Source organism: Zingiber officinale, chromosome 2B (genome assembly GCF_018446385.1).
Source record: "Zingiber officinale cultivar Zhangliang chromosome 2B, Zo_v1.1, whole genome shotgun sequence".
Lineage (NCBI taxonomy): Eukaryota > Viridiplantae > Streptophyta > Magnoliopsida > Zingiberales > Zingiberaceae > Zingiber > Zingiber officinale.
The window spans coordinates 145,470,924-145,493,356 of record NC_055989.1 but is presented as its reverse complement, the minus strand read 5'-3'; the positions used below and the strand labels follow the sequence as shown (position 1 = coordinate 145,493,356).

The 22,433-nt window shown below is 35.6% G+C and overlaps 1 protein-coding gene across 3 annotated transcripts; it reads left to right on the top strand.

Annotated features, from left to right (window-relative positions):
* The first annotated feature begins 1,564 nt into the window (after window positions 1-1,564).
* Window positions 1,565-22,139, top strand: LOC122047658 (ABC transporter C family member 2-like). 3 transcript variants are annotated; one of them, XM_042609075.1, is made up of 29 exons: window positions 1,567-1,838; window positions 2,445-2,842; window positions 3,575-3,753; window positions 4,400-4,439; window positions 4,741-4,900; window positions 4,991-5,105; window positions 5,219-5,299; window positions 5,398-5,422; window positions 5,798-5,854; window positions 6,034-6,099; window positions 6,935-7,009; window positions 8,538-8,645; window positions 8,932-9,066; window positions 11,178-11,284; window positions 11,359-11,452; window positions 11,588-11,755; window positions 12,893-13,033; window positions 13,934-14,140; window positions 14,212-14,310; window positions 14,738-14,890; window positions 15,276-15,661; window positions 16,667-16,847; window positions 16,976-17,299; window positions 18,636-19,392; window positions 19,789-19,910; window positions 20,198-20,443; window positions 21,006-21,107; window positions 21,335-21,656; window positions 21,777-22,139. In XM_042609075.1, exons 2-29 carry the CDS (start codon window positions 2,510-2,512, stop codon window positions 21,866-21,868), a joined length of 4,875 nt encoding a protein of 1,624 aa, XP_042465009.1. In that variant the 5' UTR covers window positions 1,567-1,838; window positions 2,445-2,509; the 3' UTR covers window positions 21,869-22,139. The 3 variants fall into 3 exon arrangements, with proteins under 3 accessions (XP_042465010.1, XP_042465009.1, XP_042465008.1); XM_042609074.1 differs by having other exon boundaries at window positions 1,567-1,852; XM_042609076.1 differs by lacking the exons at window positions 20,198-20,443; window positions 21,006-21,107; window positions 21,335-21,656; window positions 21,777-22,139 and having other exon boundaries at window positions 1,565-1,852; window positions 19,789-19,916.
* Window positions 22,140-22,433: the final 294 nt, after the last annotated feature.

The window sequence follows — 22,433 nt, the reverse complement described above, 5'->3', positions numbered from 1 at the left end:
TTATTATAATATTTACCAAATACTATATTATATAGTAAGTCATATAATAGCTACTAATTAGAGTTTTATATTTATTTTAAAATGATTTAAAGCCTCCTTCAAGTTTTATAATTTAAAATTCATGTGCAATTGTGTAACTGTTTTGTTCAGGTGGCTATTACAATTATTTTCAATTGATTTTATCCGACAAATTAATTTTAAGTAAATTGATAAAAAATATTTTAATATAATAATATTTTATATATAATAATTTTGATTAAAATGTAATAATTAAAATTTTATATTATAATAATTACCGAGTTCATTACAATAATATTTGAATAAGAAATATTTTTTATATAAAATATCAGCATCTTTTTTATTTTTCCTTAAAGGACATCCTTATTATATAATTGGAGAGTCCTTTCTAATTTTTGTCAAAAATAATAATAATAAATAAATGGAAAAGGTGATTGGTCACATGTGGAAGTTGGAACATTACATAAAAGTCCCCTGAATTATTTAAAAATAATTTTAATGAAATGGTCAAAGTGAGTTAAGTAAGCAATGATCTCATCACCACGACAATTTGTCTCTTATAATTTAAACAAATAATATAATAATAATAAAATGAAAGACAAATAAATAAGAAGGATAATTAAATTAAATAAAATAGTTTTTTCTTTGTATAATAAAATTTGAGTTTCTTATCTTCATTTGTCTGCGTCGCATCGTTATTTTTTATTTCCAAGAATAAAAATGACAGAGCAATTAAATGAATAATTTCATCCAACTAAATATTTTAAATAAAAAATAAATTATATTATAATTATTTCTTATTTATTATTAAAACTAAACAATATCACTTAACAAATAAAAAAATTAGATTACATGATCATTTTTAAATGTTTTTTAATTTACTTTTATTGATTACAAATATATATATTGTTTTATCAAAGCTAGTAAGCTACTACAATTACGTCGGAAAAAAATTAGGATAAAAAATAAAATAATCAAATATTAAATTGTAATAAATCAGCACTTTTTTTAAAAAAATTATTATTGATAGATAAATTTGCACAATTTTAGATCCGATGACGTATTATTACAAAAATGCCAAGAAAAACAATAATCTGACAAACGCAATGACGTCATTTGTCAGGCGAAGAAGACTACAAATTTGGAGAAATATCAATTTAATCCTCTGTTTTTTCTCCATTTTCAGTATTATACTCCTTAGCATAATCCAAATCTTTAAAAGCTGAAAAAAGTAAAATAAATATTTGAAAATTGACTTAACTTAATTGCTTAAATTATTAGAGATGAGTACTTAATAATTGTTTTGATATGTCAAATACAATTTAATATAAATTTCATATTTATATAACATTAAGCATTATGTATATTTAAGAATATTTTAAATATTTGTTTATATCATTGAAAATGCTATGATTTATTTATTTATGACTTGATTAGTGGGACATAAAGGATTATAAATTCTAAGGGCAAACATAAAATTACCCAAAATTTTGTAGATCGTATTGTAAAAGATGTCTTCTCTTATCCCGCTATAATAAGGAACCGTGGAGAACTAGCGGTCGTCCGTGGATCTCGCGCTCTCAGAATCCATCGCGTTTCTCCAATTCGATTCGTGGATTAGAAAAAAAGGAGGAATCCGTGGGAAAAAAGGGTAAACAATTAATCCAAGTCTTACTTTTTCCGCCGCTCCTAGAAGATCGATCATAGTATAGAAGGCGACTGCGGTGAGGCGGATCACAGTTCCAAGACATATCGCAGTCTCTGACTTCCCGCCCAAGCGGCCAAGCCTGTTCGGCGCGGCGGTGTGCTGCAACTACAAGGTATTCGGCGGAAGGTCTGGATCGCTCCTATTTTGTCGTATGCTCGATTTTGGGATTGTTCGTGTTTTACTCCGATCACTCCTATTTTGTCATTGCTTTGTCTTCGGAAAGGGTTTTGTTGTTTTCTGTACTATAGTTCCTACTTTGATCTGTGCGAGATCACCTCTTTAATTCTCTTAGTTTTGAGAAGTTTTTCTGTATGGTCCCGGAAGAGTAGAAAGCTCAGATTTTTCGTTTGTGCAAGTTCCGGTTCTGACTGACAAGCGGTTTCTAGTTCTTTGGTTTTGAGATGCTTTGGTGGATGGGTCCTGAAGAATCTGTCCTTTTCCCCGGCTAAGCATAAAATGATGGTTTCTTAAAAGGCCCTTTTTTTCGAAAGAGCAGAAAGAAAGTTCATTTTTGAGTTTATGCGAATTTCGCATCTGATAAATGAGTGATTATTATCTTTCTGTGGATTTTGATAGTGCAAGTGGCTAGCTTTTTTGATTCTATGATCAATGGGCGAACCTTTCGCGGATATGCTTTGTGGTGGTTGAAACCTTTTTGCGTGCTTTTCTCAACTATTGCATCAACCTAAAAATGATCCTTTATTTTGTTTGCTTTAAGGGAGGAAAAATCTACGATAAAGAGGAAACTGAGCGAGGGATTGGAGCTTGAGGCTCTTTGGAGCCATGGGTTTCGAGCCGTTGGTATGGTACTGCAGACCAGTGAAGAATGGAGCATGGTCGACGGTGGTCGAGAATGCTTTTGGTGCCTACACGCCTTGTGGCATGGTGAGCTTGGTAGTCTGCATATCTCATTTGGCCCTTTTTGCTGTCTGCTTCTACCGGATATGGAGGACTAGGGGAGACCTCACCGTCAAGCGCTACCGTCTAAAGTCTCCATATTACAACTATTTGCTGGGGCTACTCACGTTGTTCTGCATAGCAGAGCCATTGTTTAGGCTGGTAATGGGTCTGTCAATTACAAATTTGGATGGGCAAACAAGCCTAGCTCCCTTTGAGGTGCGCACATAAATTACCTTTCTTTTCTTTGATGTGTTGTTTCTAATAGTTAGTTTCATTCCGCAATGACAGAATGTCTGTTTAGTTGCTGAAGTGTGCTCTTAGATGAGTGAGTTGATGCATGCCAGCTGGTTGCTGTTCCACGTCATCACCATGCTCTTCCCCCTATTAATCTAATAATTTCCATGCTCCTATTTTATTTTATTTTTCCTACTTGCTCAAGTCAGTTTCTACTGTGCGCATTGATTTTTAGTAGCAATTGTTACCTAGCGAATTGCTTAATATCTGTCAATATGTTTACATGCGGAAAGAATTTAATTATGCACATCAATTTCTCCTCAGCTTCTATGTAAATTTGATGTGGCATTCTTAATTTGAACAAAGCAAGGGCAATATAACAAAATGTTGTTCCTTATGAAAGGAAATTTTCAGGCATTCTTCTCCATGCTTTCTTGTTATTAAGTAGTTTTTTTAATCATCCTCAACATTTTGGAAAATGGAAGAGAGTTGGATTGAAGCATTTTGTGTCGATCTTATTTGATTTGTAGTCCCTATTATATCTTGAAAGCCTCTTAGCCACTAAATTTGTTGTCCGACTATGATGGTCAATGATTGCATATTTAACAAACCGCCATTGCCTTTTGTCTTGCAATTAGTTTTACTCTATTTTATTTCGTAGCATGAGAGCTTAAATTCACTAGATACCAATATGCGATCTGCATTTACTTTCAGGTTGTTTCACTGCTAATTGAGTCTGCAGCTTGGTGCTGTGTGCTTGTGATGGTAGGATTGGAGACAAAAATCTATATTTGTGAATTCCGGTGGTACATCCGTTTTGTAATGGTCTATGTTCTAGTGGGAGAGATTTCCATGTACAACCTGGTGCTCTCAGTGAGAAACGACTATGACAAGTAAGTTGCTTGAATTGTTATTGTTATTACTTTTCATCAGTTGCACTGGCATACCCCTTTTAGCTGTCTGCCAGCATGCATTAAGGTACCTTATTGCCGAAACTCAGCATTTAAGCCATAGGTATGAAATGATTTGTTTTTTAATGCATGAAATAAGGATCTTGGTGTTGTCGCAAATGCAAAGCTACCTTGCTTACATCTCATTAACAAGTCATGAAGTAGCATGCAATGCACAAATCTCATCAGGCCTTATTCTAATATAGAGTAAACATTTTTGACTTCTAAAACCAAGCAAGAGTTTTTAGAATATTGATACTGTCAAAGAAAATTTATAACTCCCTTTGTCTCTGTGAAAAGGCTGTTTTTTTTTGTTTTTGTTTTTTGGAAGAAGTAATTTAAGAACTGTGAACATTTTTTTTTTGTTAATGTTTTTGATATAAAGGCGTTTTACATTATGCATATTGAACTTAACCTAAACCATTCATAACTCTTTATCCATTAAATTTTTTTCTACCTCAGATATCAAATACATCTAGAAATTCCTTGTTATCATACCTTGGCTACTTTAATGTTCGCCAGACCACATTTTTTTATACTCCTAGAAACAAAACTAGTCCTTGATTACCTTTTTTTCCCTTATGTGCAGATCAGTTTTGTTTCTATATACCAGCGAGATTGCAGCCCAGGTTTGTACCTTTTCATCCACATACCTTACTGATAGCACACCATCATGATTAGGCTGCATTTGTTTCAATCAACTAAAAGAATCTTATCTCTTCAACTGATAGTACATGCACATTATTCCTTGAGATGATCTTTCATGGATGAGATCACTTCCTCATAAGTTTTTTTGTGCATTTGATGCCTACTCGTATGAATATTTGATCAAAATGTAATTTCCTCCATCATTTGTCTATTGGCATGGTGATTTTGAGTTTTTTGTTCTTTTTGTAAAAGCACTAAAGATTATTGGTTTCCCACATGCAGTTCTTGTTTGGTATCCTTTTGCTGGTCTATATTCCCAGTTTAGATCCTTATCCTGGATACACACCCATCAGATCTGATACATCTATTGATGATATGGACTACGAACCACTTCCTGGAGGAGAGCAGATTTGCCCTGAAAGGAAAGCCAATTTAATTTCGCGTGAGTACAATGAAGGAATGAACTTTTTAGGGGCGACATAAGCATAGATTCCATAGACCACCTGGAATTCTGACTTTTCTTATTTTTCAGAAATTTTCTTTTCATGGATGACTCCTCTGATGCAGCAAGGCTTTAAGAGGCCCATTACTGAGAAAGATGTTTGGAAATTAGATTCTTGGGACCAGACAGAAACATTGAACAGCAGGTTTATGGCTCTATTCCCCTAGTGTAGTTTCTCAAGAACTTCTAAATATTCAGTTTTCCATATTTTAACTCAATTATTGCTTATTCTTATCTTTTTACTCCATTTTGTTTCAGATTCCAGCAATGTTGGGCTGAAGAATCTAGGAAACCTAAACCTTGGTTGTTGAGAGCACTCCATCGCAGCCTTGGAGGAAGGTCTATTCTGAAAACATATATATATATATATATATATCCTTAACATGCTGTTAATATTTTCTTATGTTAATACTTCAATGTCTTCACTTTTTGTGCAGATTTTGGCTAGGTGGCTTTTTCAAGGTATCACAACAAGTCTTCTATCGAAATTGATGTTTAGCGTTGTTTCTTTTTGTCAAATTCGTTGTCTTTGATTTAATAATTCCATTTGATGTTATGACAACCTTCTGAAACCCTTCACAAAGTTGTATGGTTAAAGTTTGCAAGCAGTGTAGTCATTCTTGGTATATTTGTAGGTAGGGCTATTAAAGAAGTACAACTGTCAATATGTTTTATTTTTTGAACATTTGTGGTCTCATAGGAAGTACAAGTAAAATGAAATTGATTCATGTCTCTATTTGATCTAAATGTGTTTTTCAGTTCCAAAACACAAAGTTTGACTAATTTTTATTGGAAAATTTCATTCTTCTTATGTGTCATCTTTCCTGTTTGGTTCAGATTGGTAATGATGCGTCGCAGTTCGTTGGTCCTCTAATATTAAACCGTCTTTTACTGGTATGTAATCTTCTTACACCAATTATGTACGTAATGTTCCTTCTGTATATGCCGGTGACATTCTTATTCCTCTTTATGTGTTTGTTTAGGGGAATGTTTCTTTGTTGAATTTCAAATTTTCTATTTACTTTGCATTGCTCTCAAGATAAAAATTAATGTAATCAATTACATGTTTGCAGTCAATGCAACAAGAAGAGCCAGCATGGCATGGCTACATTTATGCTTTCTCAATTTTTGCAGGGGTGGTATGTGATTCTAACTTGCACACTATCAATTTGTTTCACCCCTTGATTCTTGCCAACTTCATGTTTCCAAATAGCCAAATGGATTTCTTGAGATGTAGATGCCCAGAGATACTAGTGTGAAATTATACATTTAAGTAGAACCCAACATCAAAGTAAGGTCTAGTATAAATAAAGTGGTCATGTGACGAGACCAAGCTTTTCCAAAAGTTATATCATTGCTCAAATTGGAAGCAATTGTAGAATTGGTTAATAATGAGGCAATTGATTCATGAACTTTCTATGTTTTCGGAGTGAAATGACTGCATATCAAACTGTTGGAGGGGAAGAACTAGCAATGTTGCATGAGATAAAAATGAATAGAATATCATAACTTGATAATATTGAGGTGAATATTGTGCAGTTGAATTAGAAATGCCAAAGGATGAAGGAAAAAGAACAAATGTTGCAATTGGGCTTCTGTAACTTCCTACAACTGCAAGCTGATGTACTATACCATTGCACATCTGTACCTCCTGCGTGATGTGATTTCACTCTCACAGGCTGAGACGGAATATTATCTCCTTCAAGTAGCTTAGTATTTATATTAACTAGAAAGAACTTTAGGAGCAGATGAAAGAATACAATATTGGTGCTCTTGAACTCTGTCAAACAAAACCAACTCCACGATCATGCTATATCTGTTACCAAACCTCTGACAGAAATATATTTTTTTTTTCCTTTCTGTTTTTGCAGATAGATTCATCAGTTTGTACCTTTCCCTTTTCTTCTGACATCAACAAGTAGAAGATTATGTTGTCAGCAGTCTTTTTTTTAATTGTGAATTTCTGGGTTTCAGGCATTGGGAGTATTAGCAGAAGCACAATACTTTCAGAATGTTATGCGAGTTGGTTTTAGATTGAGAGCTACTTTGGTATGCTACACTTTTCTTTCCATTAGCTAAGTTATATTCAAATTTTATTCTTGATGTACTACCATTTGTTCATGTTATGACACCATCATCCTTTCCCAGCCATGTTTGTCCCAATTATTTAGGGTTGGTTATATATATTGTATTCCTCTATTCAATTTTATACAAGGATGCAGGGCTTACTAATAATCTATTTTTTGATTGCATAGTAGATGTGGATTGAAGGGGAGTCTTGGTCCATGTTAAAGTTGTTGCTGTGTGATCTAGAGGTTATGGGTTTTAGTCTTGGAAATAGGGGTGATTCGATGTTGCCTGTACAGGCAGTGCCCCCTCTCTCTATCTCTCTCCTCCCCACCTCCTTCTCTCTCTCATCCACGTAGGAGAGATAGAGAGAGGTGAGGGCACTGCCATTGAATCAATTCAGAATAGCTTCTTGCAAAGCAGGGTAAGATTTTGTACAATAGACCCTTCTCCGGGACCCGCATTGGCGGGAGTTTCATATACCGGGCTGCCCTTTATAGTAGATGTGGATTCTACTGCAACTCTTGCATAATATTTGCATACACACATACACTTATTGATTGCATAGTAGATGTGTCGCTTGGCCAGGCTGGTCATGCAGCTAGGCCGGCGTTTGGCCACTCGACCAAGCCACTCAACTGGCCAGGCTGCAGCTGTTGTCGGCACAGGAGAGTTTTTTTAATATGTTTTTAAGGAAATTGATATTTTGGGAAAGAAGTGTACCTGTTGGTAAATGCCAAAGTGTGATGCGCCCTTTGGTAATTTCCGAAATTTGTGCGTGCCCTTTGGTAAAATGCCCTTTAGCCTAGGACCAACATGACTTCTATATAAGATTCCATGGGCTCCTCTCAATTTTGACCACTCATTCGTTAATCTATTATTGGTATTAATATCCTTTTCTTATTGAATAATAAATCCAAGATATCTAAAACTTTGCTTACAAGGGATTTCAGGTTCGCAAGATATATCTTCTGTGTTGCTAGTCAGTGTACTAGTCAGTAGTCACTAATATTCAGTGTATACTGCCTTTCCATGTGTTATATCAACTAGCATTCATAGACATTGTTATGAGCAGTCTGCTTATGTACTAATACAGATTGTTTTTCAAGTTCTTGCAATTGAGTACAAGCTCTGGTTTAACAAAAGGCCCAAACTCCAGAATGTTTGTGAAATTTAATATTTCAATCATTATAGTGAATTGCTTTAGCACCATTTGCTGCAGTAGCCATGGAATGGACCTACTCTTATGAAGTGCAAGGGTATTGACTCCTTATCGTGATCAAATATTGCTGTAACTCATGTTTTTACTGGATGTTTTTGGAGTTGGGACTGTTATTAGATTGACAATAGTATGATACTCAGTTGCTATATATGTTTCTCACCATGCCTCCATAATTTTATGGACTGCTATTGTTTTGGAATTTCATTTAGTTTGTTTATTTGTGTTTTATGTTTACTTTGGTTCCATCGCTGGTTGGAAGGAATTATTTGATTGTTCTTTTGATTACAGGTTGCAGCTGTGTTTCGGAAATCACTAAGACTGACTCATGAGAGCCGTAGCAAATTTCAATCAGGAAAAATAACCAACTTGATGACAACTGATGCAGAAACACTTCAGGTTCTTACTAAATCTACTTATATAAATGAGATTATGCTGAAGAAATCAGCCCATCATAACTGCTAATATTGCTAACAAATCATGTACTAAATTTTTTATAGTCAGATGGAAAATTAGAAAGTGTTTCTGTAGGCTTATACCTAATGACCAAGTTCTGTTCTTAAGAACATTTTTATGAACAAGGATACTGCACCATGCTTTCCTAGTTCCATCAACTAATTTACTATGTGATGTTACCTTAAGCTGTGGCATAACTGAACCGTCATGTCTTTCCACCCTCTTGCAGCAAGTGTGCCAACAGCTTCACAGTCTGTGGTCAGCTCCTTTTCGGATTATCATTTCAGTTCTTCTTCTGTATCAGCAGCTGGGTGTTGCATCTCTTGTCGGTTCATTGGTGCTGGTTCTTTTGTTTCCTATACAGGTAATTGACATTATGAACTGTTCATCTTTCAGTTTATTCCTTGTGGATGGATTGAATTGATATAGAAAGGAGGTAAAGTCTCAATGCAAGTCATCATGGAACAAGAATGTAGACGTTTACCCTGTTTTCACCTTGAAATTATCTGGGCAAAAACAAACTAAGATATTTATAAATTAGTTTTAAAATACTCTACTTGCGTGTCTCCTGATATAAGTTTGTCTTCCCAATCTGTCTTTTTTTTTTTTTCCGAATGTATGGTTTAAGCATCTAGTATAATAAATTTTTCAACACCAAGGCTATATTTTTGTTTGCAAAGTATGCTTATTAATACTTCTTTTTGGTTTTACTTTGGATATTGTTATTGGTAGAGGTTAATATAATGGAGAATGGAGACACACTGGTTAGTTAGTTAATGTGTTATAATGCCTGCTTGGACTAAGGAGCATAAGACCCTGTCCTTAAGCATGTGCTCAGCAAAACACTGGTTTATTGGTAGGATCCTTTAATATTGATACTACTGTTATTAATAGAACCAATACAATCAAAATGCTGTTAGGAACGGTTACAAGGGTTAGTGCATGGAACAAGGTGATATTGATCCTACTGTTATTAATAGAACCAATACAATCAAAATGCTATTAGGAACGGTTACAAGGGTTAGTCCATGGAACAAGGTGTGTGTCACTTATTCAGTGTGGAATTGTAACTACTACTTACTGGTCTACCAATATAGTTCAACATTGTTTTATATCTCATTCTGAGCTAGTCGGTATGGTGAATTTTCCATTCCGGCTACTGACCCCATTATGCAAGAACTCATGATACTCCTGGGTACATGAATAATCTTCTATGTGCATAAGTCCCAAATCTTGAGAGATTGGGGTTTGAGTATTCCATGAGTGTCTTCCATGAGTTGCATGCCTGCTCAAGTTTTCCATGAGTGGTACATCTCCTCTGCTACCTCATTCTCCTCTTCTACAATTGCAATCATCTTCCACGAGCTTTGTGCCTACTCAAGTCTTCTGAAATGCTAATATCCCATCCTTGGCCTCCTTTTTTACGGTGTAATTGTCTTTCACGAGCTGCATGCCTGTGCAAGTTTCTCAGAGCTGTACATCTCCCTTGTCTCATTCTCCCCTTCCATCTTGTCCTCCTCATCTACTTCTTTGTCCTTGTCCATCTTTTTTCCTCATATACCTAGGTTTCATGCTTGACTCACTCATCAACATTTATGATCTATTGACCTGCGTGCCTTCTGGAGTGGTATGCCTCCTCTGTTTCTTTCTCCACCCGACACAACTGATGACCGGAACTTTAAACATAGGTCAAAATTTTAAACCTTGGTTAATTTTTGTTACTCCCTCTTATTCACAAAAAGAGGTTGTAGGGAGAAAAAATAGCTTCATATTATTTGTGGTTCTCATATACCATGGTAACTGAAGTTCTTGTTTTCCAATTTGTTGTCCAATAAATAAAGATAATCTAGTGTGTCTTAAACATATGTTGCTTGTTCATTTTTGTATGGCGGCTCTTCAAATTTTTTTTAAAGAATGACGGTAATTTAGGTGTTTTTTTTTTGTCGAAAAGTAAATGTTTATTGAGTTTCTTAAGAACTGTGCAAAAGTTTAGAATGACTCTCTTTGTGAAACAGAGTAATATATTAGTCACAATGATTTTACTATTCAGTGGTTCACTTGAATATCTATATTTGTTTTGTTTAAAGTCAGCTTTAGATTCCACATGTAGATCAATATCTTGTTTAATTGGAATTTTCCTGATCTTTACATATTCCAAGAATTTGTTAAATGATACAAAAAATGTCCCTGATCTTGCATGTTAATTTGAATGCAGCCAACTACTATTCATATACATGTTTTGTAATTGTAATTTAGTGCATGGAATTAGTCCTTTTAATTTATATGCATTTTGTAGCATACCATTTCTTAACTCGATGGAAAATTGTTTTATTTGCAAATTGTTCTGTGGAAGGATGCATCAGCCTACAGGATAACTTCTGAGAATGCTAGTACTGCAACTCTTTTCATGTTGGCCAGCAGCTTTCCTATAGTATTTCCACCTTGCTTATCTTTTTTAGTTTAATGTTGTGTCAGACGTTGGTGATAAGCAGAATGCAAAAACTTTCTAAGGAAGGTCTGCAACGTACAGACAAGAGGATTAGTCTCATGAATGAAATATTGGCAGCTATGGACACTGTGAAGTATGTTTCAGTTGGATAACTATTTGAGGAAATCTATTATTGTGGGAATGATTTCTTAAACATTTGGCATGTAGATGTTATGCATGGGAGCAGAGTTTCCAGTCAAAGGTCCAGACCGTCCGCAATGATGAGTTGTCATGGTTTCGTAGTGCTCAGCTATTAGCAGCGGTAAGACCAAAGCAAAATTGTTACTCTTTCTCATGGAATCATAGAATCCACTTTTTGTGCAGGATTATGATTTTATAGCATTTTCTTCTAGATTCCATTTGTTCTTATGGCTTACATGTTTTTTTTTTTTTGCAGTTCAATAGTTTCCTTTTGAACAGCATTCCAGTTTTCGTTACAGTTGCCTCATTTGGGGTCTATTCACTTTTAGGAGGAGATTTAACACCTGCAAAGGCATTTACATCACTTTCTCTGTTTGCTGTGTTAAGATTTCCTCTCTTCATGCTGCCAAATTTGATAACTCAGGTGCAATACTCTCTTGCAGGCTTTAAATCCATTTCTTTTGGTGTGATTAAAAAGTTCTGAAAACTTTTGATACTTCTTAAAATATATTCCTTGGACTTGGTATTGAGTATCCAGGACATGGATCTAGGTGTTTGATACAACTTTATATAGGTTTTTTGCACGTGATCAATGGGTTTGTAACTCGTTAGGGATGGAGCCAATATCTGACATGGGTTCAATGGAGTTGAAACGAGTCTAAGCATCAATACTTCTTATTTTGAAAAATTACATTACTGATCTTGCAAGTCTATGTAGATGTTGGGTACTCAAGTTTTTTAAGGGCTAATTTTATCACCAAGTAATGTTCCTACTATTTGATTTTAGTTAAGGGATATGGTTATAGAAGGGATCTCTTTACTACCAGTTTGGTGGGTTATGAAGCATATAATCTTCATTATCAATGACGATTGCTGATGGGCTTTTATATTTATACACTAGTATTATTAGTGAGATCAACAGTCAGTCCTTTTATCCTTTGATTTTCTCGAAACATTGTTGAATCAATACTATGTGAGAGTGCAATCTCCTTTCTTAGATAGTACAATTGATTGAGATCTCAGTATTTTTAGTGGTCTTGATTTATGGCCATACAAGTGATTCTGTAACTGTCAAGGTGTAAAAATCAGTCATCAGCAGTTGATGAGGGCTAATACATGAATCACCCATTTTTGGCGATTCAGCAATACCCAGTATATTTATATTTATTGCCACACGTTACCCTTGAGGAGATGTGGAAAGACAAGAGGATTACGGGATAATTTCTCAGCATGTCTTTGATAGAGAAATATCTTATACTATTTTCTTGTACCTGGCCTATTTAAAGTCAACAGAAAATGTACTATCGCAGAATAATCGAATAATCTTCCACTGTGATGGTTCCTTAGGAGCACTCACGAATATGCAGTCTGAATGCTTGATTTTGTACTGATCCTATCCTTCAGAAGCCATGCTCCATTGGCTAATTTCCATAATTTTATCTTTCAATTCAACTACAGTATTTTTCTGCATCATGAATTAAGATAAAATTACAGGAATAGCTTAGCATTTACCAATCATATTATGCATTATGATTCCTAAAAGCTATTTATTTTTTTTCAGGTTGTGAATTGCAATGTGTCACTCAAACGTTTAGAGGACCTACTTCTAGCTGAAGAGAGGATTCTTTTGCCAAATCCACCTATTGAAGCAGATCTGCCTGCCATCACAATTAAGAATGGAAACTTCTCTTGGGATTCAAAGGTTCTAATATTATCATCATGCCTTCTTTAGTTAAGTTGGTATATGAGATAAACTTTACATAAAAGCACACTAAACACAATTTTAGTTGAAACCTTGTTAATTGTTTAATAAAACCAACAAACCAAGAGCATAAAAGCTACACTAGTATTAGTTTCTGTATTTTGTTTGTTTCATAATTGAAGTACCTACTTGGCCATTTTGTCCCAACTTTTGGCATCATCTACTCTGCTTTCCTGAAACTATTTGGAGAAAAAAAATTGTGTACAGGGATGAAATAAAAATAGGACGGGACATGTTTTTAGTAAGTTGATTATCTATTAATTTTAAAAAAAAAATTCTTAAAACATATGTTCTAGGACGATTTAGCTGACCTCATTTAGTGGGATAAGTCTTGGTTGTTGTTGTTATATGTTCTAGGACGATTAACTATATACTATACTATCTTCCTTTGACATTCCATGTGATAGATATTGAATCCTTTAAACCTGATTATAGGATGTCATTGACATGCTTTTTTGTGAAAACCAACATATTCTCTAGCTTATAACTTGGATATAACTATGCAATCATATCAACATGGTTTGCTTTATAACTTGTATGATTTATGTTTATTGTTAGGAAAGCAATATATAAATTAAATGTTTTCATTTTTCATTTGGTATGACTTTGAAATTAAACACTTATAGACCGTGCACTACCCAAGCTAATTCATCTGGATTGCTCCATATGTTTTTTCAGTTCACTTGACTACAAATACTGTAGGATATATTTTTAAATGACAACATACTCATGTAACAGAATTGTCTTCCATGTTTTTCACATACTGCTTTGACTTGTCTAAAAGTTCTATATTCAATTTTTTTTTGGATCTCTCAACTGTACTAACTAAAGGTTATGCAGGCAGAAACTCCGACACTATCAAATGTCAATTTGGATATACCTGTTGGTAGTCTAATTGCAATAGTTGGAAGTACCGGGGAAGGAAAAACATCTTTAATATCGGCCATGCTTGGGGAACTACAACCAGTAGCTGGATCAGATACCTCAGTGACCATTAGGGGGACTGTTGCCTATGTTCCTCAAATTTCATGGATATTCAATGCCACCGTGAGTCCTTGGATTGTTTCTCTCCTATCAAATTACTTAGTTGTTATCTACATTTTCTTTTTTCAACCCAGGTGCGAGATAACATATTGTTTGGATCACCTTTCCAACTATCACGCTATGAGAAAGCAATTGAAGTTACTGCTTTACAGCATGACCTTGATTTGCTCCCAGTAAGTGCATTTGTCATGGAATAGATCTATCAGTTTTCTGATTTTTATACATATACAAATTAGAATGTACAATGAAAATATATACAAATTACACCCAATACATGTATTTAAATGCATGCAGTAGCATGTAAAAGTGTGCAGTAACAAAAGTTGTCTGATCTCTTAAACTATAGATGGAATTAAACTATCTAATCCTAAAAATAAAAGAAAAACTTATCCTCCTTTTACCTCTTGTTCTCTTTCTTTCCTTTTGTTTGGAATGAAAAAGTAAATAGCAATGAGAAGTGTTAATTATCTCATATTGTAGCCAGTCAGTATTAGGTAACTTAACATTCAAATTTATTGAATTATATTCTACAAACTCTTGATCCTGTTTTTGATGGGGGATATATTCCCTGATAAATTTCTGTCCATTTTGTTTTGTTAGGGTGGTGATCTTACAGAGATTGGTGAAAGGGGAGTGAATATAAGTGGTGGACAAAAGCAAAGAGTTTCTATGGCCAGAGCAGTATATTCTGATTCAGATGTGTATATATTTGATGATCCTCTGAGCGCATTGGATGCTCATGTTGGTCGACAGGTATCCTATCCAAATCATCATCAATTGAACTATTTTAGCATCAAATTTGGTGGTTTAAGTAGCCTTTCTTGTTTTAACTCCTGGAAATTCCAGTTCTCTTTCTAGTTTAAACAAACACCCAATGACCAATGCAATTTTTGGCTTTTGAGTAATCAAACTGCTTTCTGGGGCAGACAACATCTACTCATGTAGAAATGGCTACCTTTCCTTTTGCTATGAAGTATGAAGGCTATTTTTATCTAGCTATGTAGTGCTGTAAATTCTAATTGTTTGTTTTATTTTCAAAAAATGTCTACCTTATATTCATATTTTTAGAAGTATGAGATCTTTGTTCAAGTACGTCTTTTCTTCATCACATTCTGATTTATGCTTCATTTTAATCCAGGTTTTCGATAAATGCATCAAAGACCAACTTAGAGATAAAACTCGTGTCCTGGTAACTAACCAGTTACATTTTCTTCCAAATGTGGACAAGATTATCCTGGTTAATGAAGGGATGGTGAAAGAAGAGGGTTCTTTTGAAGAACTCAGTGCCAATGGAACCCTTTTTCAAAAGTTAATGGAAAATGCTGGGAAAATGGAAGAACAAGTAGAAGAAAAACAAGGAGAAAATGCTGAAGCACCTGAAAAGCTATCTGAAAATGGACAGGTGACGCTGAATCCTTTGTTGAAGAGTGAAGAGAAACCAAGTAAAGAAAAAGAAGGGAAGTCAGCACTTATTAAACAAGAGGAACGTGAAACTGGTGTTGTTAGTTTGAAGGTTCTTACAAGGTAAATGTTTTCTTACTATCTTAATCACACTACATGACTTTGTTTTCCTTGCAAGGTAGATGTTTTTTGCTTTTAAAGTAGTTGTTTCCTTCTGGTGACTGAGGAAAGCTTTACAAGTATCCAGTTGATGTGACTCCTAGTGTATAACTTGTTGTACTTCTTCAATTCTTTGAGTGCGCGCACACTTGTGGTGTGTGATTTAGTGCATTATTGCATCTCAAATTCAAGCATTAATTGGGTGGTAAGTGGTAACTGGACCAAACTGTGCTTGAAGTTCTTGCTAAGAAATTATTCAACCTCATTCAACTCATACACTTTTTTTACTCCCAATTGACAAAAGAGTTGAGTAAAAAAAGTGAGCTTGTCACATTAGTTTAGCGAAAGCAACTCTAGCACTTGGCAATTAGTTTTCCTTTAAATGCATCACCCATTTAAATGAAAATTTACATGCTTCTCAAATTTGAATAAAATGATTTAAGAATGACTGCAATGAGCTTTATGAGCAAGTTCTCTTTGCTGTTACATTTACTGGCTAATTCCTTTGCTTCTTTAAATAATTTTCTAGCTGTTTACTACGCTTTTTCTTACCTTTTATTACATAGCATTTTAACCTGTATCTATCTGTCAGACATCTGTATATTCATTTCCTTGCTTGCTGATCACCAAATTTTCTTTTCTCGATAGTCAGTGTTTCTGCAGTTACTGTGGGTTTGTGTAGAAATTTCTTCAAACATTTTCTATTTCTAGTAAATTTTCCATTTTAATAGCTATTATTTCTTTTGAAATTTTTTTTAATGAAAGCTGCCATTAAACCAGATCAAACTTATTTAAAATCAACTCTTTTTTTCTTCTTTTTAATAATTGTATTTGCTTTCATCCTTCCTAGTGATATATAGATTTTCATAAAGCAGCTCAAATGAAGGATAAGATCCATGTAGCATTTACCTCAGCATTGGCACAAGGACAATGTTATACTAAAAATCTGTTCAACCGTATCTATTGCAGGTATAAAAATGCTTTGGGTGGATTGTGGGTTGTCGTGATACTATTCTCTTGCTATGCTTTGACTGAAGTTCTCCGAGTTTCAAGTAGCACATGGTTAAGTGTCTGGACAGACCAGAGCTCTCCAAAGGACCACGGACCAGGATTCTATAACCTGATTTATGCTATGCTTTCTTTTGGTCAGGTACTTGTACCATGGAAGTGATGATTCTAATTTCTAATTGCACAATGTCATCAACTTTCAGCAGTACTAAGTTGGCTCAAATTTTGCTTAATAGATACTGAACTTTTCTGGTTTTAATTTTGGCTTAGGTACTTGTGACTCTGACAAACTCGTATTGGCTCATTGTTTCAAGTCTTTATGCTGCAAAGAGGCTGCATGATGCTATGCTTCATTCCATATTAAGAGCTCCCATGGTATTTTTTCACACCAATCCACTTGGACGCATAATTAATAGGTTTGCAAAAGATCTCGGTGATATCGATCGCAATGTCGCAGTCTTTGTTAATATGTTCCTAGGACAAGTCTCACAGCTTCTCTCAACTTTTGTTTTAATTGGCATCGTGAGCACTACATCTTTGTGGGCAATACTGCCGCTTCTGATTTTATTCTACGCTGCCTATTTGTATTATCAGGTAATTGCTAACTAAGTTAAACATGTTTTTATTTCCCCTCTAAAATATCCTGTTTTGTTATTTAGTATTCATTAAATTAGCAGTTACCTGACGACTTCTAGCGATTCCATATCAATCTTGAAACTAGTGGCCAGTTAAAGTAGCAAGCGAAATGCAGTGTGACAATGGAAACTATCATTGCTACAACAAATATTACAATTGCTTGTTATTGTAGGTATTAATATCCATGTGAGTAAACATTAGAACCAATGCAAGATCACTATATGAAGACAACAATCAGTGAGCATTACTATAGACATGTGGGTGTTATCCCATTCAGTCTCCCAATCTACAATAAGTGAAAGTTACTACATGTTGGCTTCATCGCAAGTATCACTATCAATTAGCTCAAGGGTGTCGCATCAACACCTTATACTTACAGAGCCAATATACGGATGAGGACATGAGATTGACTAAATAGGTATAAACAACTCATGGTTTGAGGTCACCAATGTAGCATGTTGCTACACACTCACACACACAAGGATGAAAAAAAGTTGCTATGGTCATTCTGTGTATACCACCATCTTCACTCAGCTACATGTCTCCAATTGCATCAGATTCCTGTCTCTCTATATTCGTTGCATCTTCTAGATGCAAGGAAAGATGCACCACTTTCTCTGGGTATTGTTCTTCCCATTCTCACTGTACTTGTCTAACCTTCATCAGGTTTTGATTAACACTGTGATGTCGTTCTGCTTGACTTCTCTGCCTTCATAGAACTATTCGATTTTATTCAGCACAAAGTTTGTGAAAATTTTTCATAGCTGGACAAATGAAGATTCTCATCATGCTAGCTCTTTGGAATTTGTACTTAGCAGGCATATGTGTCTAACATTTGGTGTTTTCCTTGTATTCTCCCCAACCTACCCAGTTACTCATGTCTTCCATAGTCATGTCAGATTCCATAAGAATCAATGACTAATCTGCCACCAGTGTTTGTCATCCATTGCTTACATCATGGACGTGCCAACTTTGGCAGCCCATTGCCATTTTGTCTAACTAGTCCTTTGCTCACTTGGATTTCTAATTTTCTATAGTAATGCAACTCTTGCTCCCTTATTGGTGTCTTGAAGGGTGAAAATTCTGTTTTAAAGATGAGGAGATTTCTTATTATTCATGCAAAAATCCATATCCATTGTGTCAGAGGTCAAAAGCATAGTTCTATTGAATTTAATCATTCAAAAGTATGAAAAATGGTTTCTGGCTATTTGTTTAGAGTTTCAGTTCTGATTATTTTTCTTAGGTAATGATAGCACTGATATCATTCTTATTTAAAAACAACTTTATTCTCCAGAGTACTGCACGTGAAGTAAAGCGTCTTGATTCTATCACCAGATCTCCAGTTTACGCACAATTTTCTGAAGCATTGAATGGTTTATCGACCATCCGGGCCTACAAAGCTTATGACAGAATGGCCAACATCAATGGTAGGTCAATGGACAATAATGTGAGATTCACACTTGTTAACATGAGTGCTAATCGGTGGCTTGCCATTCGGTTGGAGACGCTGGGAGGTGTTATGATATGGTTCACAGCAACTTTTGCTGTTGTGCAAAACCAACGTGCAGAAAATCAAAAAGCATTTGCATCTACAATGGGTTTACTTCTTACTTATGCTTTGAACATCACCAACCTATTGACAGCGGTTCTAAGACTTGCAAGTCTTGCTGAAAATAGTTTAAATGCTGTTGAGCGAGTTGGAACATACATAGAATTGCCTTCTGAAGCTCCACCTGTAATTGAAAATAGTAGACCTCCTCCAGGTTGGCCTTCTGCCGGAACTATTAGATTTCAGGAAGTTGTGCTTCGTTATAGGCCAGAGCTTCCCCCTGTTCTTCATGGCATATCATTTAAAATAGAAGGGAGTGAAAAAGTTGGAATTGTTGGTAGGACTGGGGCTGGAAAATCCAGCATGCTTAATGCTTTGTTTCGTATCGTGGAACTTGAGCAAGGACAAATATTTATTGATGAGTATGATGTTTCTAAATTCGGTCTATGGGATCTGCGTAAAGTCCTTGGCATAATACCACAATCGCCGGTTCTTTTTTCAGGTATTATTTCTTCTACGTCAGTATGATTCCTTGAATTAAAACTAGATTTTCCTTCTTAGCAAGATTTGCTAAATTTAGCAGTGACATAGGTGGTAAGTTTCAAAGTTTGTTTAGGGTTTATTTTTTTTAAAACATAAGTATCTCACTTTTTGCATTTCTAGTGAGTGTCGGAAAGCGTCTGTGGCCTATTTATTTGGTTTAAGAAATTTGTGTCGATTCATATAGTGTAAACTATTTTATGTTTAACCATTTGGTTTGTTTGCACCTACATTATTTTTGTTCGGCTAAGTTAGTCTTTGGGTTCATTGTCAGTGGAAAATGTCTTTCTATCTTCTCTATGCCACCGAGCTCTTCTTTGTTTGTGTATGTAACTGTCTGGTTCGTAAAACTCTCCAGGAACTGTTCGGTTTAATCTGGATCCCTTCAATGAGCACAATGATGCTGATCTCTGGGAAGCGTTAGAGAGAGCTCATCTAAAAGATGTGATTCGAAGGAATTCATTGGGGCTCGATGCAGAGGTATAGTTCATTTTATTCTTACAATATACATTGACATCTTTCATAATTGTTGGATGCTTTTGTAAAGCATAACTTTTTCATCATCATGTACTAAATCCTTGTTACGAGTGCTGTGGTTGTTCAGGCTTGTACATATAAGCGATAGTTCTTGAATTCCTTTAATTGGTGAAGCATCTCGGGATTGTCTTTCGATACACTTTTTTTCTCTGGATATCATGTCAGCAACTACAGCAATGAACATGCTTATTTTTTTTATTTAACCTACATGTGCCGTACCCATTAATTAGGTCTCGGAAGCTGGGGAGAATTTCAGTGTCGGACAAAGACAACTTCTCAGTCTTTCACGAGCATTGTTAAGGAGATCAAAGATTCTTGTCCTCGATGAAGCTACAGCAGCTGTGGATGTTAGAACTGATGCTCTTATCCAGAAAACAATAAGGGAAGAATTCAAATCTTGCACGATGCTCATTATAGCTCATCGATTGAATACCATCATCGATTGTGATCGGCTTCTTCTTCTCAGTGCTGGCAAGGTATTTCCTTAGTTCAATTACCATACATCTGGATGAACCGATAATCTACTTGCAGTCTTTTTGTTCTCCTTATTGTCAGATTATGATATTATATATTCTAACACGAGACTAAATTGGAATGCCAATCTCGTCCACGTAAAGCTCAACATCTCCGACAAGATAGAATGTTCGACTCATAACTTATAATCATCCCAAATTGATAATAGATCGACTGATCAGGCGGACAAATTCTTTAAATTTTGTTACGCATAACCTGACCTGACCTGACCTCCGGAGCCCATATTAACATTGTGCTTTGCCGTATGTCCCTCATCATTGTGCTTTGCCCTCCTACCCTCACCACCTACCATTTCAATATAGTGCTTTGCCTCACCAGCTGGACTTGACCGGGGCAAATGACATTGGTATCTACCTTACTACGGCTACATCCGTGCCTTTAAATTGCAATAATTTTCTGAGCGATGTATTGGTTCACAACTCTCTTTGTGCAACTAAACTAAGACATGACATGTAAAACTTTATTAGTTCTTTCTCTGAGCTTGTGATCTCGTATGATCTGCAGGTGTTGGAGTTCGACACCCCTGAGAATCTTTTATCGAACGATGGAAGTGCTTTCTCCAAAATGGTTCAAAGTACTGGATCTGCCAACGCTCAATACCTCCGGGTACTCATTAGCTCTCTCACACTCTCTTTATCAATTTTTTTGAGGTCAAATCTTGTGTCAGTTTACTTAGTTTTATGATTCGTCAAACATGCAAGCTACAATGTTGCGCATATTGTAGTTTTGAATTACTCGGCGTTGTTCTCCTTAAGTTCATGTTTACGATCAGTTTGGCAGAAATTGTACTGAGTAACGAATTGTAAGCACTAACGGCTTTCGTGTATCTACAGAGTTTGGTGTTTGTAGATGGTGAGAATCGATCCCGGAGGGAAGATATCAAGCGACAAGAAGGCCAAAGGAGATGGTTGGCCTCTTCCCGCTGGATAGCCGCCGCCCAATTTGCTCTCGGTGTCAGCCTGACTTCTTCACAAACCGACCTCCAGCGTCTCGAGATCGAGGATGACAACAGCATCCTTAAACGAACAAAGGATGCCGTGATCACATTGCAAAATGTTCTAGAGGGGAAGCACGACAAGGAGATCGAAGAGAAGTTGGAAGAGCATCAAGTCTCTCGAGACCGATGGTGGTCTTCGCTATACAAAGTGATCGAAGGTAAATAAACTTTTCAGACTCATCTTTGATGCAGCATGTGTTCGAACAGAGAATGCTATCATCGTCGATAATAACTCGACTAACTAACTATCTTCTTCTAACATAATCTTTCGGTTTCAGGCCTTGCGGTCATGAGTAAACTAGCGCGAAACCGACTTCACCACTCGGATATTGCATTCCAAGATGGATCGCTTGATTGGGACCAAATGTAGATGTTTTGGCAATCTAAAGATTGATACTTACAATTCCGTCCTCTCAATCAATTGGACTCTACAGTGAGAGAGAGATCTTAGAGCCAAGTTCTCGATATTGCGAAGGACTTAAAACATGTCAATTCAAGTGTGGATCGTGAATTTGGTTGGATGAGTTGATCGAGTTGACCGGCATGCTCGATCAAGTTTGCCTAATTTGCTTAGATGAATTTGTCTTGTAGAACATTTATTAAGTTGTTAAATAAGTTGAGTCAATCGTATTAGATATTAATATTCTTACTTTATTATACCAATTATTTTTTTTTAAAAAAAAATGACTTAGGTTCGTTTTGGCAGTTGGAATGTTCCAAGGCCCGGGCCGAACAAAATGAGCCGGAGCGGTTCGTGTTCCGGTCCATCATAATTATGACATGAGAACTAAGATGCTTCGGCGTGTGCTGCGACCTTAATTAAGATGCTTTCGGTGATATCCAGCCGTCCATTTCGTATTTATAAATAAATCTTCCCCAATCTCCATGATCTGTCTCGTCCGGCGACGGTGACGAAGGTTGGAATTGGATCCTCG